Source organism: Emydura macquarii, unplaced genomic scaffold, assembly GCF_026122565.2.
Source record: "Emydura macquarii macquarii isolate MOO-44397 ecotype Brisbane River unplaced genomic scaffold, CSIRO-AGI_Emac_v2 contig_1790, whole genome shotgun sequence".
NCBI lineage: Eukaryota > Metazoa > Chordata > Testudines > Chelidae > Emydura > Emydura macquarii.
The window spans coordinates 16,988,654-17,002,300 of NW_027131927.1; the positions used below are offsets into that span (position 1 = coordinate 16,988,654).

The 13,647-nt window shown below is 39.6% G+C and overlaps 1 protein-coding gene across 3 annotated transcripts in view; it reads left to right on the forward strand.

The window, feature by feature from the left end:
• RASSF6 (Ras association domain family member 6) overlaps positions 1–13,647 on the forward strand; it is a 38,276-nt gene that overhangs the window by 23,691 nt on the left and 938 nt on the right. For 2 of the 3 annotated variants that reach the window (XM_067557000.1, XM_067556999.1), the window contains 6 exons: positions 2,077–2,168; positions 2,814–3,004; positions 4,126–4,227; positions 6,383–6,434; positions 7,584–7,702; positions 7,795–7,892. In XM_067557000.1, coding sequence (XP_067413101.1) covers positions 2,077–2,168; positions 2,814–3,004; positions 4,126–4,227; positions 6,383–6,434; positions 7,584–7,702; positions 7,795–7,892 — 654 coding nt within the window. Of the gene's footprint in view, positions 1–2,076; positions 2,169–2,813; positions 3,005–4,125; positions 4,228–6,382; positions 6,435–7,583; positions 7,703–7,794; positions 7,893–10,017; positions 12,133–13,647 lie in introns of those variants that run through there. The other variant, XM_067557001.1, reaches the window with a different exon arrangement.

Genomic DNA, 13,647 nt, shown 5'->3' on the forward strand with positions numbered 1-13,647 from the left:
GAAAATTGGAGTAATAGAATGGAATGAAATTTCATAGTGCAAAGTGCAAGGTCATGCATTTATGGAATAACAACTAGATTTTTTGCTAAAAGCTGGGGATGTGTCTGTTGGAAATGACAGGAGGAGAATGAGCTGGGTGTATTGGTTGATCACAGGATGACTATGAGCCACCAATGTGATGCAGCCACAAAAAAGACTAATGCAGTCATAGGATGCATCAGGCAAGATATTTCCAGTAGAGTTAGGTAAGTGTTATTGCCACTATACAAGGCGCTGGTGTGACCTCATCTGGAATACTGTGTGCAATTCTGGTCTCCCATGTTTTAAGAAAGATTAATTTAAACTGAAACAGGTGCAGAGAAGGGTGACTAGGATGATCTGAGGAAGGAAAACCTATCTTACAAGAGGAGATTCAAGCAATTTGGCTTGTTTAACGTAGTCAGAAGAAGGCTGAGGGAAGATACGATGCTCTCTATAAATACATCAGAGGGATAAATACCAGGGAGAGAGACTTGGAGTTATTTAAGTGTAAGTGCCAATGTTCACACAAGAATAAATGGATATTAACTGGCCATCAACAAGATTAGGCTTGAAATTAGGCAAAGGATTCTAACCATCAGAGGACTGAGGTTCTAGAACAGCCTTCCAAGGGGAGCAGTGAGTGAAAAAAAATCTAACTGGCTTCAAGACTGAGCTGGATAAGTTTATGGAGGGAATGATATGATGAGGTTGCCTATGATGGCATGTGGCCCATCTGCGACTGCTAGTAGTAAAAATCTCCAATGGCCGGAGACAGGTCACTAGAGGGGGAGGGCTCTGAGTTACTACAAATAATTATTTCCCAAGTGTCTGGGTGGCAGTCTTGATGACATGCTCAGGGTCTAACTGACTGCCATATTTGGGGTCAGGAAGGAATTTTCCCCCAGGTCACATTTGCAGAGACCCTGGGTTTTTTTTCACTTTCTCCTGCAGTCTGGGGCACAGGTCGCTTACAGGTTTAAACTAGTGTAAATGGTGGATTCTCTGTAACTTGAAATCTTTAAAGCTTGATTTGAGGACTTCAGTAACTCAACCAGAGGTTAGGGGTCTATCACAGGACGGAGTGGGTGAGGTTCTGTGGCCTGCAATGGGCAAGAGGTCAGACTAGATGATCACACTAGGCCCTTCTGGCCTTTAAAGTCTATGAGACTATATCCAAAATGGGGGGGCGGGGTGGTTTGATTTTTTGATACAACACAGATACCCCTTTAAAGAATAGAACAAAGTACAAGCCAGCGACTTGATGATATGATCAGATTATTCATCAAATACAGTAATCTGGCACTTTTGTTGAATACATTTGCATGCGAATTATTCACTGCAATACTTGATCAGTGCTATATATGGTCAAATACCATTTGTCAAACAAGTCAACGAATAAGGCAATTATTTGTAGAGAGAAGGTTGGGTCTCGTGGTTAAGGTACTTCCTGACACTTAAGAGAGCTGGGTTCAAGTCCTAGCTGGCCACAGATTCCCTGTGTAACCTAGGGCGAGTCTCTTATTATTTCATTTATATTATCACCGTGCCTAAGAGCCATATCATGGATCAGGGTCCCATTGGGCTAGGAGTACAGATCTCTCTGTGCATCAGTTCCCCATCTGTAAAATGGAGATAATGAGACCTCCTGGACCTGTTTTGTCTATATTGAGAACTGTCTTGTAGTATGTCTCTGCACAGTGTGCAACTCATTGGGGCTTTCATCTCAGTTGGGGCCTCTAGCTGTAACTATAAAACCAATAATAAATCAGTGTGAATAATATGACACTTTTTTTCAGTATTTGACCTGTTCTGCTTAGGCTTATGAGCAGCCTACGGTGCCCATGGTCCCACAATTCATGTTTAGCAAAACATGATATTGTGAGGTGCTAAAGTTCCCTACTTTCTTACACAATATAGTGAAAGACTAATACGGTGTCTACAGTTTGGAACAGGAACAGCCATCAGTTATGTGATGCCTGGCTGGAACCTAAGCTGGATTCACCTCAACTAAGAAAGAACATCAACCTGTAAATACATGCTTGATCCCTGTTTCAGGGGGATGATACGCTGGGGAGAAGTTGATAATCTCCATCACATTAACAAAGAGGCACCAAATTCTTCAGAAGAACCCCCAAACTACGAGAAAGGTCAGTGTCAATGTTTTTTATATATTCATCAGAAAGTCCTCTTATGTGGCTGTGCAGGTATGATTGATGACAAATTTACCACTGTCTGTGGGGAGGAGTATTAAGAGACATCTTTTTCTGATTCCAGTTGTTCTCTTTAGACACTGCTTGAATACACTATAATAAATAGTAGCGATAACAATAATCTGCTCGTTATCTATATAGCAATAAGCCCGTAATACTGAATTATACTATCTCTAAGGAGATTATCCCCAAAGAGTCAATGGAATGACATACTGTTATCTGTGGCCAGTTCAGACAGCATATAACTGCATTATGAACACTACAAACCATTATACCTTCTTACCAGTGCCACCTAAGAACATAAGAACAGCCATACTGGGTCAGACCAATGGTCCTTCTAGCCCAGTATCCTGTCTTCTGACAGTGGCCAATGCCAGGTGCTTCAGAGGGAATGAACAGAACTGGTAATCATCAAATGATCCATTCCTTGTCTCCCATTCCCAGCTTCTGGCAAAGAGGCTAGGGACACTTCAGAACATGGTTTTGCATGGTTTGGCAAACAGCTATAGCAATGATGCTGAAAGCTGCACTGGGCTATGCTAAAAGCTGTACATTGTACTGATGATGTTTTATTTTGTCCAGAGTACTCCTCTTATGAGAGCAGCACCCTGAAGCCCAAGAGCATGCAGGAACTCGACTCCCTTACCCTGCACAGAACCAGAACCATGAGTGATGCTGCACAAGTGAGGAAGAGGGCAAAGCCCCCCACAATAGCAAGAAAAGAAGTGGAAACACACAGGTTCTCCATTAATGGGCATTTCTACAACTACGAGGTGTGAACACTCTCCAGTGTTAAAAGTTCCTGTGCATGTGGCTGAAAGCTGATTGGGTGAAATGCACCAATTTGTTTAAGGCTTCATGCTATCCTAGACATCATCAGGTGAGGTGTGGCAGGAGCGCACAGCGACCCAAGCCTCCAGAGTGTCTGGTGCAGTGCACGCTGCCATATCTGAGGGAGCGGTGTACTTCCCGCTCTGTGTCTGGCTAGCTCTACTGGCTGTTAAAGAGGGGAAATGGAGTCATGGCTCTGCCCTCCCCCATCCCTTCCTGTGAGCATCTATTCTGGCACAGGGGCTCTGGCAGGGCCGTATTACCCATTAGGCACAATACACACAGTGCCTAGGGCCTAGGAAACTTTCAGGGCCTACAAAAAAAGTTTTTATATATAATTCTTTATTGTTGTTTAAAAAAATATTTATAGCTTAAAATCAAATTAGTTATTTTGGTCGGGGGGGGCCTATGAATGCAAGTGTGCCTAGGTCCAGAGCCCAGGGCCGTTTTAAGACCGTCATAGGCCCTATCTCATTCACAGGGGCCAGTGACCCTGTGACAAAACCGTTAAATACAACAAGATTATAACCATAATCTTTGGCCCTATGAAACTAAGCTACTTTCAGAATAGAATGACTGAGCCAAAATCAGCACTCAAATCTGCTGGGAAAATGCAGACTAACTCCATTAAAGTCAGTGGAATTACTCCAGAGTTACAGTGATGAAATGGAGTTTGTTTTTAATGCCCAAAAATAAAACCTGTATATAGGATTTTGCAGCAGAAATGCTGTCATAGACATAACTATTGTAGCTCATAATATCTTCATAGTATTCTAATTAATTCTCTTTATATCCTTTCTTCCTTTTAAGAAGCTAGGAAAAAAACAGGAAACACAAGAACCACACATTAGATAAGTCTGTTCACACAAACATGTAATTGAAAAAAATAGTTTTGCTTTTAAAATATACATAAGTAGATTTCTAGGAGCAGATAATTTCAAACAAAGGAAGAATAATATACACGTTGCATTATGCACCATATTGTCTGAGATTGATTTTACACCAGTGTGTTTTCCCCAAATTGGTATTAATGTCACATTTTCTTGCTACTCTTGTTTTTTAGACATCAGTTTTCACTCCAGCCTTTGGATCTGAAACTAAAATAAGAATAAACAGTAACATGAAAACAGGAGAGGTAATAGAGCAACTGCTTCAGAAATTTAAGGTAATTTTCTCTGGGTACGTGCATGAACACACACAAAAATTGAATTCTAGAAAAGATAACCAGAATATAGAAATGCCTTCTATTGCTTACTGTAGCTAAGGCCAAAAATATTAAGGAGACTTGCCGCAAACAGAAAGTATACCAAATGGACAGTGTGTTATTGCCGCTTTTAAGGATGAAGGTAGGTTTTATTTTCCTACAGCTGTCTTGAGACTAGTGACAAGTGTTCGATACTCTCATTACTCTAGTTTTCAGAGAAGGAGGAACTAGAGAATGACTTCATTATAACCACGTTTAGAGTAAAGAAAGCTGTACTGTATCTTCAGCTTTTCCCAGAAACGAAAGTTAAGGTATTGCTTAGTGCATGTGACCATGTCTCCCTCTAGTGACAGGCTCTTGCAACTATGATTTGTTTACATTCAGGGACAGCTTATCAGCACATCAGTGAGGCTACAAAATACGTTTTGTTTTGGGTTTTTTTCTTTTCTTACTTGACTGATAACCATATACAGATTTAAGGACCAATTGTGATGTGATTTAAATGTCACAACTCACTCTCTCCAGTAGCGAAATGCAATGCCAGAAAGGCCAAAGAATATAGTACTGCATGAGGCTCAAATCTCAGTATGGCTAATAGTGCCTCCTGAATCTGCATTGTTACTATGGCAATTTACCACCCAGGAATCACTTTATAAGGGGGTTGCTGTGGTAACTACTGTTTGGTGAGGTCACAGCAGGATTGCAGCAGTTAAGCCTGCAGGGGGTTTGCAGAAGGCGGGAGTGGGGCTTGCTCCTGTGCCTTCCCAGCCTCAGGACCCTGTGCATGAGGAGCCAACAGTGGCAGCTTCAGCTGCCTGGTCTGCCTGCTGTTGCTTCACTATAAATGAGGTAAGCTTTTAATAGCTGTGAAATTGGGCAGGGCTGGAAATAAATATTTTGTGATTTGTGCCTCACCTGCAAAAAAGCAAAAAAAAAAAAAAAAAAAAAATCACCAGCTACCACTGCTTACAACAAGAGAAGTTTTCTTTCAGCTCAAGTGGCAAGACCTGTGTTTTACTGAGGAGAGTCCCATGTTCAAAGCTCACTGATAAAGGATGTGCATCTGGATGTGCGCAGCCAAGGAACATTACTGATGCAGAAAGGCTATTAAAAATAGACTGCAAATGATCTTTTATTCTAGGGTGGCTAGAATAATCCTTCCTTTGGAAGTGATGAATTTGGCCTACTGTCTTCAGTCAAAACCCTCATACATTTTCATAAATAACATATACCGCTAGCACAATGCCCAGAGCTTCTCTTATGCTTGAGTGTTACCTTAAAAATTGCCAAAAGAACAGTTCTAAATTATTGAAAATAATCAGCTATCTGCAGTTCTTGCCATTTCAGAGTCACTTTATACTGGAGATAATTTATAATAATAATAATAATAATTAATAAAACACCTAGCTCTTTTCTATAGTGCTTTAGATCTTGCTCATCTGTTCTTGCTGCTTGCTGTGTGGAGTCATTAAGTGTGGAGTCAGTGAAATGCAGTGGAACATTAAGGGAAATGAAATACTAAAAGGAAAACACAGACTTTTATGAATAATATCCTTAACTAATGTGAATATTGGGTGTCTTGTGAAACTGTAGTTAAAGGTAACATTAGTTAAAGGTAAAAAGGACTGAGAAGTTCATAGCGTTGTTCAGGTAAATGGGTGGTAGTAAATCCAAATTCTCTACTGCGGCATCTGTGCAGCTGGTAAATCAGATCCTCACAAAAAAATTCATGTGGGTATTGTAGTATTTCTAGGGAAATAAGGCAGTAATGATCCATTTCTTTTGTGTGAGATGATCCACTGTGGTGATTCCCTGCTCTTTTGGAAAGTACAATAATAGTTTTATTAATTACATGGTAGCTGGGGGCAGAGAGAAGGAAAATGGTACCTTAGTGTGAAACCTTATCCAAAGTCCAGTATCTTTAGGGGTGTCTGTCATCCCTCGTAATTCTGCTACACTATCAATTCTGAAAGCCCAAGTTTCAGGTTGTGATTTTAGACCACAAATTTGAGGTACATGTCTGATATCTGGTGATAATTTAATGATGGTGAAATGTAGCGTATGTAAAATCAGCCACTCACTGTGTTGAGTCGATTTAATGATTTTTCTTTACCAGATTGAAAACAGTCCACAAGAATTTGCACTTTATATCATCCATGCCTCAGGAGGTAAGTAAGCCAAACAGTTTGTTTCTCTGTTGCTCCACTTCTGGTTATTCCTCCAATGGGCTTTTGAAGGACGTTCATATCCCTAACAAAAGGGAGTCTTACCTGTGCTCTGCCAATTGGAGATAGGATGGTCTAAAAACATTCTTGAAAACCTGACACGGTCTCTCAGTGGAAAATGGAACTTAATTTATTTAGCATATACTTTGTCTATATAATGTGTGTTAAGTTAACTTTGTTATTTTAGGGAAAGCAAAAATATGCTTCAGGACCTAACTTTAGATAAAATTCTGCCCTAATTTACAATCTATGAAACCCTGTGGAATACTTTGGAGTACAGCATACCAGTTAAGTTTGTTTGAGCAGGTCCTATTTGAAACCCATAGGGTATTGTTCTGAGGGTGCTAAAATATTTACATGAGGCAGCAATAGCCAAAATTCATTTGAAATAGTAGCTGTCTGCATTTCAGTTCTACAATTTTTATTCCTGTCAAATTTTACTTTAGCTTTAAGAACATGGAAGCTAATCCTGACTGTCCAGTTTATACTATTGTGCCTGCAACCTAGAATGTCTAATATAGATTGCAAAATACCCTGCTTCCTTTATTTCATTAGACAAGAGTACATTTCATATGTTAAAAGTAACATTCAAAATGGTTAGGCGTACTCTGGACAGAGGGGAATGTATTGGTCATTCATGTCAAAATGTGAAGGATAAAGAATGGTTTGCAGAATTATTCACTGGGATTTTATTAAAGAGAAAGTAAGGCTAAAATTTCCAAACCAGTGGGCCTGAAATGAGACTCCTAAATCCATATTTCATCCCGTAAATAGAAACTTCTAGTTCCTTCTCTGCCAGTTTCTAGTTAGATGCCTAAATATAAATTTAGGGTCTTAGTTTAGGTGTCTGGTTTGGAAATTTTGGCCGTAGATCCTTAGGACCATATACTACCGTAGATCTCCATGCAGGACTCCCATTTATGTTAATAGCAATTAAGTGTGTTAAATAAGGACCGTGTATGTCCTAAGTATGAAAGTAGCATGTCCAAGCAATGAACTGGTCATACAATTTGTGTTAAGTATTAGTTACTGCTCCTATATATTGTGCCACAAAATAAGCATGCACATCAATTCATCTGTTTTCATTCACAGAAAAGAAAAGGCTCAAGAACACAGACACTCCGCTGATGGAGAGACTCTTACAGGGTCCTTCAGAAAAGATTGCCCAATTTTTTCTCATGGACAAGGATGCAGAAGAAGTTACCAGTGATGTATGTCCATCATCGTCATTCTGCATATTTCTTGATACTCTTTCCATTTAACACGCCTCACTGATGTGCATTTCTTGTGGTCCCTACAACAGGTTGCTCAGTACATTAAATTTCATCTTCCTCTTCTGGAATCCATTCTGCACAAACTAAATGAAGAAGAAGAGCGGGAGATTCAACAGACAACTGCCAAGTAAGTAGGAGTACACTAAGTAGGTTAGCTTTATTTGCTTAGTCTGAGAAAATGCACTGCATTCAGTCATTATATACGTGCTAGTTTGTAGAGCCTATTAGAGCATGGTGCTAAATTGTGGCTAACTTTGCACAGGTGTACAAAAATGGAGAGACGGTGCAGGTAGCACTTCTCATCCCTCATCGTCGTCATCTTAGAATATGGGCAATATGCCATAGGTGGCACATAACCAGGATTCGTCACCGAATTGGGTCCACTGGTTGGATCATTAGGTTCCCCAGATCGGGCTGGGTACTGATAGGGCGTGCGATGTGAACGCTAATCCATGGCCCCTCGTGCACACCTGCCAAGCAGCAGCCATGGTGTCACTCATTACCATCCCAGTGCACGAGGCCTGTGGGTATCTACCACTGATAGCCACTTTGGGCAACCCAGAGGGGAGGGGCCAGGGCCTACACCTCTTTCAGACTGGCCAGCAGAGCAGGGTCGGTACTCAGGGTGTGCACACTACATCCTTTGAATGGTGTTGCAGCTTCCATTTGGAATGGACAGCCCCAGTGCTCCCAGAGATATTCTTGCTAAGTCAATCTGAAGGCCTCCAGGGACAGCTGCTGGGCTGGAGCATGTCTGCATCTTGCACCCCTGATGGGCTGTGGTTGTAAATGCCAGAAAAAATCCCATAGTATTTGCATAGCGCTTAGCAATAACTTGCTAACAAGAAGAAGGGAGGGTCAGTGGTTAGGGTGCTAGCCTGGCACTCAGGTGACCCAGGTTTAGTTCTCTACTCCTCCACTACCTCATTTGTAAAAGGAGCATCATAGTACTGCCCTTATGAGGATAAATATATTAAAGCAGTGATACTCAGACTGAGGCTCGCGAGTCGCAAGTGGCTCTTTGTGTCTCCTGCGGTCTTTGCAGCACATGACATTAAAACATTGTGTGATCTTAATTTTTAACCAATCAGGATGTTTCCACTGTGTTATTAACTAATTATAGTTGATAAAATAATAATACTTGGTCAGTCATTTTGCTGTGAGAATACGTTCACGCACGCGCGTGTGCGCGCACGCACACACACAAAAGAACCTCAGAGTTACCAACACTTGGGAATGGAGGTTGTTCATAACTCTGACCAAAATGTTACAAAGGTTGTTTCAAAAGTTTACAACTGAACATTGACTTAATGCAGCTTTGAAACTCTACTATGCAGAAGAAAAATGCTGCTTGTAACCATTTTAATTTAAATGAAACAAGCACAGAAACAGTTTCCTTACCTTGTCAAATCTTTTTTTTTTTTAAACTTTCCCTCTATTTTTTTAGTAGTTTATGTTTAACACAGTGCTGCACTGTATTTGATTTGGGGTTTTTTTGTATCTGCTACTGGCTGATTGTGTACTTCCGGTTCCAAATGAGGTGTGTGGTTGACAGGTCAGTTTGTAACTTTGGTGTTTGTAACTCTGAGGTTCGTGTGTGTGTGTGTGTGTGTGTGTGTGTGTGTGTGTGTGTGTGTGTGTAACTAAATATTTCTCCTGTCATACTGTTTAGATATGAATATATAATACTGTAGTAAATGAAACAATGAATTCACATGACTGTGCCTCTTTTGGGTAATGTTGATCACTAATTTGTCTTCTGAACCACTGAAGTCTGAGTATCACTGTATTAAAGATTGTGAAATGTTCAGAGACTAATAGTAATCCTATGAGTACTAATATGAATAGATACATAAATCTTAACATCTCCCACCCGCCCCCATTAAAACTGCTCTTCAGCTAGTTGATATGAATTTTTCTGGTGCTAGCCAAGGATATACCAGAGTGACAGGCACTTTAGAAATGCAGATCAATAGCTAAACATGTAGGGGACTTTTCACTGAAGTCAGCAGAGGTATGTCAATTTAAACCAGCTGGTCAAAACAATCTTCTGACAATCACTGTTAGTGAAGCAGGTCAGGAAATCCAGGAAAATTCAGAAGTTTTCTAACAACAAAGTTGCCATTTTCCATCAGAATTTCTTTCTGATGAAAAATTTCTGACCCACCTAAATACTTTGTTTCAAATTTGGGCTGAATTTCTACATAGTTCTGTATGTTTTTTAAATTTATTTCTGTCTCTCTTTGCCTCAGATACCATAGGGAGAAGGCTATCATACGTCAGCACCTTGACAATAAAACAGTAATAAAAACAGAGACTACTGTATAATGTCACAGCCTGCTGATGACAAAACACTTCTAAGCCGAAGGAAACTTAATTTTCTATCCTTTATATTCTTGGAAATATTGAGAACGTGCCATAACTGTGGCATCTACAACACATGGGCCTGTTAACTGGGGTGGAGTTTGTTACTGGTGACTGTGCATCTGGGATTGAAAAGAAACTCCATTGCTGTTTGAATGAGAATTAAGAAGAGCAGATAAAATCATATTGTTCTCTCACATGGGAGAGAACTCACTGCACATTCTGGACACTCCTTAACTTGAAACTTCAGAAAGGACACAGCTTTGAAACTTATCCACTTGCAATCCACAAGCCAGAGCTTGAATATAGATGTGAATATAGATAAATATCGTAATCATCCAGATGCATTAACAATCATACAGAAAACTGAAAATAAAGTCATAGGCTGTCTTTGTTTTAGAGAAATTAAGTATGAGTCTGGGGGTGCTCATTCATGGATTTAGGGCCAGACTTACAAAGGTATTTAGGCACCTAAAGATATAGACAGGTGTCTTTGAAAATCCCACTAGGCACCTAAGCAGGTGAGGTACCTAAATCCCATTGAAAGTCAATGGAAGTTAGGCACCTAATCCTTACTTTTGTAAATCAGACCTTCAGTGTTTTAGCTTGGATAATAAGATCTGAAAAAGACTCTTCCACTCACATTTTGCATTTAATCAATCGATTAAGAAGAAGAGATTAATTTTTCAACTGATACTCCTTTTTAAATTACTGTAATGAACTCTCTCTAAACGTTATTACATTTGGTTACTTTCTTAAAGACACCACAGAGGTCTTGTCTTTTGGATAAGAAATGGATTACTTTCCTATTTCCTTGTTCCTCCTCCTTGTTTAATTGAAGGCTCTGTTCAGCAGGCAAAAATATGTGCAGGCAGTACAATCCCAGTGAGTCGGGCTGGGGCAGACTAGTGCAATTCACCCATGTCCCTGAGGAGGCAGGGCTCAGGCGTGTTGTGGCAACAGCACAGAGTCTGTATCAGTCTCTTCCTAGTATCATTCACTTGGATCCCGCATCCCAGGCATTTTGCTAAAGCCAAACTTGCCAAGCTGTAAATAAAGCCCATATAATTCACATGAATTACCCACTGCCCCCTCTTATCTCGCTGTTTGCGTTCTGTCATGTGGGTTCTATATCTCATGCTGAGCTGTCGTTTACTTATGCAAATTACACAGGACAAACATTGAGGGACTGCTGTACCATGATGCAGAATATGCTGCCTCAGAACTCAGACAAATATAAATAACCATTTTACACTTGTCTGAGCTACCGTAACTTGGATGGTGCATCAAAAATGAAAAGCTCCTGCGTTAATGGAAATTATTTGTTATCAGCAACTAGTTTATTTCAATGTACAGCTTCTTATAATCCGGCCTATGCCCTTTTTATTGAGGTGCTTATTTTTTGGCTAACACCATTCGGCAGTCAAGAACACATAGTGTTAAATATCTCAAAGTGAGAACCGTCAGTTCCTTAAGCCAATAAATGTATGCACACAGGTGCTGCTGCAATATTTGAATGGAAGCATGCAAAAGTTTCATTGCCAAGCCTTAAAAAATGGGAAACTTGAGCCAAAAGGTTTAGGCTTCTAAAGGTAGGCCACTTTTCAATAAAGTCTGGATCAGTTTTTGGTTTTTGGGTCAAAACCAAGCAAATTAAATGACTTTGGTTTCCACACAAAAGCAAGTACAAGTTACAGTTTTAGCTGAGTTTCACATTGAGTTTTGAGTTCACTTGAAGATTAGTGTAACTTTTTGGCATTGTCTAGATGGCACTACAACATACTTAGGTATCATGTTAATGTAACTGGAATACAAGCCTTTTTGCCGATTAAATGTTATAAACGACCTGTTTTATCTGGGCTGAACCATTGCTCTGTTTGAATTACTGTAAAGTATAGAACGGAACACAGCACTCAAGGCAAAACTCAGACAGTTCAATTTCATGCAAGAGAAAACTGAAAAATGATTTGCATGAATCCGTTACCAAAAACCTCCAAATTCCATGCAGTCTACATCTGAGCTCCCACAGCTGCAAACCAATAGCATAAACCTGCTTCCATTCAAGTCAATAGTAAAACTATTCATGTCTTCAATGGGAGCATCATCAGGTGCATAAACTCACCAGGATGAGTGCAACACGCAACCTTTGAACCTATTATTTTATTTTGTAGGGAACTAATGTGGAAAGAAGGCAGTTGGGAAAAGAAAAGGCAAATGATTTTATCTTATTTATAGTGGCTAAAGAATTTATTTTATTGTTTTAATCTTAATACAAAAATGTATTTTTTGTAACTGTGGTCTCTCTTAATGGTTTGCAATGTATCCAATGCATTATATGTTTGAAAAATTTCTAATGAGTTTTATGTAGAATGGCCTATGGAATTCAACCTAGTAACTGTTGAATAGTTATTTATGAACACAGAGAATGAAAATGTTGACATATTAAAATATTAATAATTCAGTGACCTTGCTGTGATGTAAAAGCTCATCAATGTGCAGACCATGTGGAAAATGGCTGGGATCATAGTAAATCTGATTCCGCCACACCTGCATGCACACAGTTCCTTAATTCAGCAAAGCACTTTAGCATTTGCTTAACTTTAAGTACTTAAATCCATTGGCTTTAATTGTTTAACCAAATCAGACCTAAGTAGAGGGGAGTTTTACATGTACATAAAGGCTGCAAAATTGGATGTATGTGGCTAGATTTAAGGTACTTTCAATGTGTAATAGGTCTGTTTTCAAATAAAAGAATCCCATTTCAGTGGATAACTTAACTTTTACTCTCATAATTTATCAAGGAGGAAAACAGGCTCACTTCAAATTATCCTTATTCCATTTAAAGTGATGCCTCAATTAAGTGGGGAACTATTCTACCTACATAAGCCTTGGTCACCGTCTCATTGTGCAGATTGTTCCAAATTTATCTTCTATTTGGTGCAGCAAGATGATGAGCACATACTGCCTTTCAGCCATGCTTGCAGTTTTTTCAGGGCTGATGTGGGGGGAAAAGGCTGTAAAAATACAGCCCCTCAGAACGAGCCTAACAAGTTACACTCATGGATGTTGGGGCATATGCATCATTTTCAGAAATCACTGGACGTGGCTTTAATGTGCTGTTCCTGTTTGGTAATGAGCCGTTTTTTAAAAGTTACTTTTACATTTGTTTCATTTCTTCTATGTCAAACTCAGCCAAGGGTGAAATACAAAAGGGGTAAAATACAAATGAAAAGTAAGAGATGAGGGTTTTTAAAAAACCAAGAATAGGGTCTATGAAGAAGACTTTAAAAATATAGGAAACAGAAAAGAGAAAAAAAATTGGTTGTGATTCCGCAAAGAAATTAAACACATGCTTAAAATTAAGCACAAGTCCCACTGACTTCGTTGGGTTTGAAAGTTAAGGACTTTAAGTGTGGTGGCATCTGATTGAATCCCTTCCCCTTGTCTGTATGTGTAAGTTATTCAGGAGAAAGACCTGTCTTCCCCTGTTTGTATAGTGTCGTCATAAAATTGAGGCG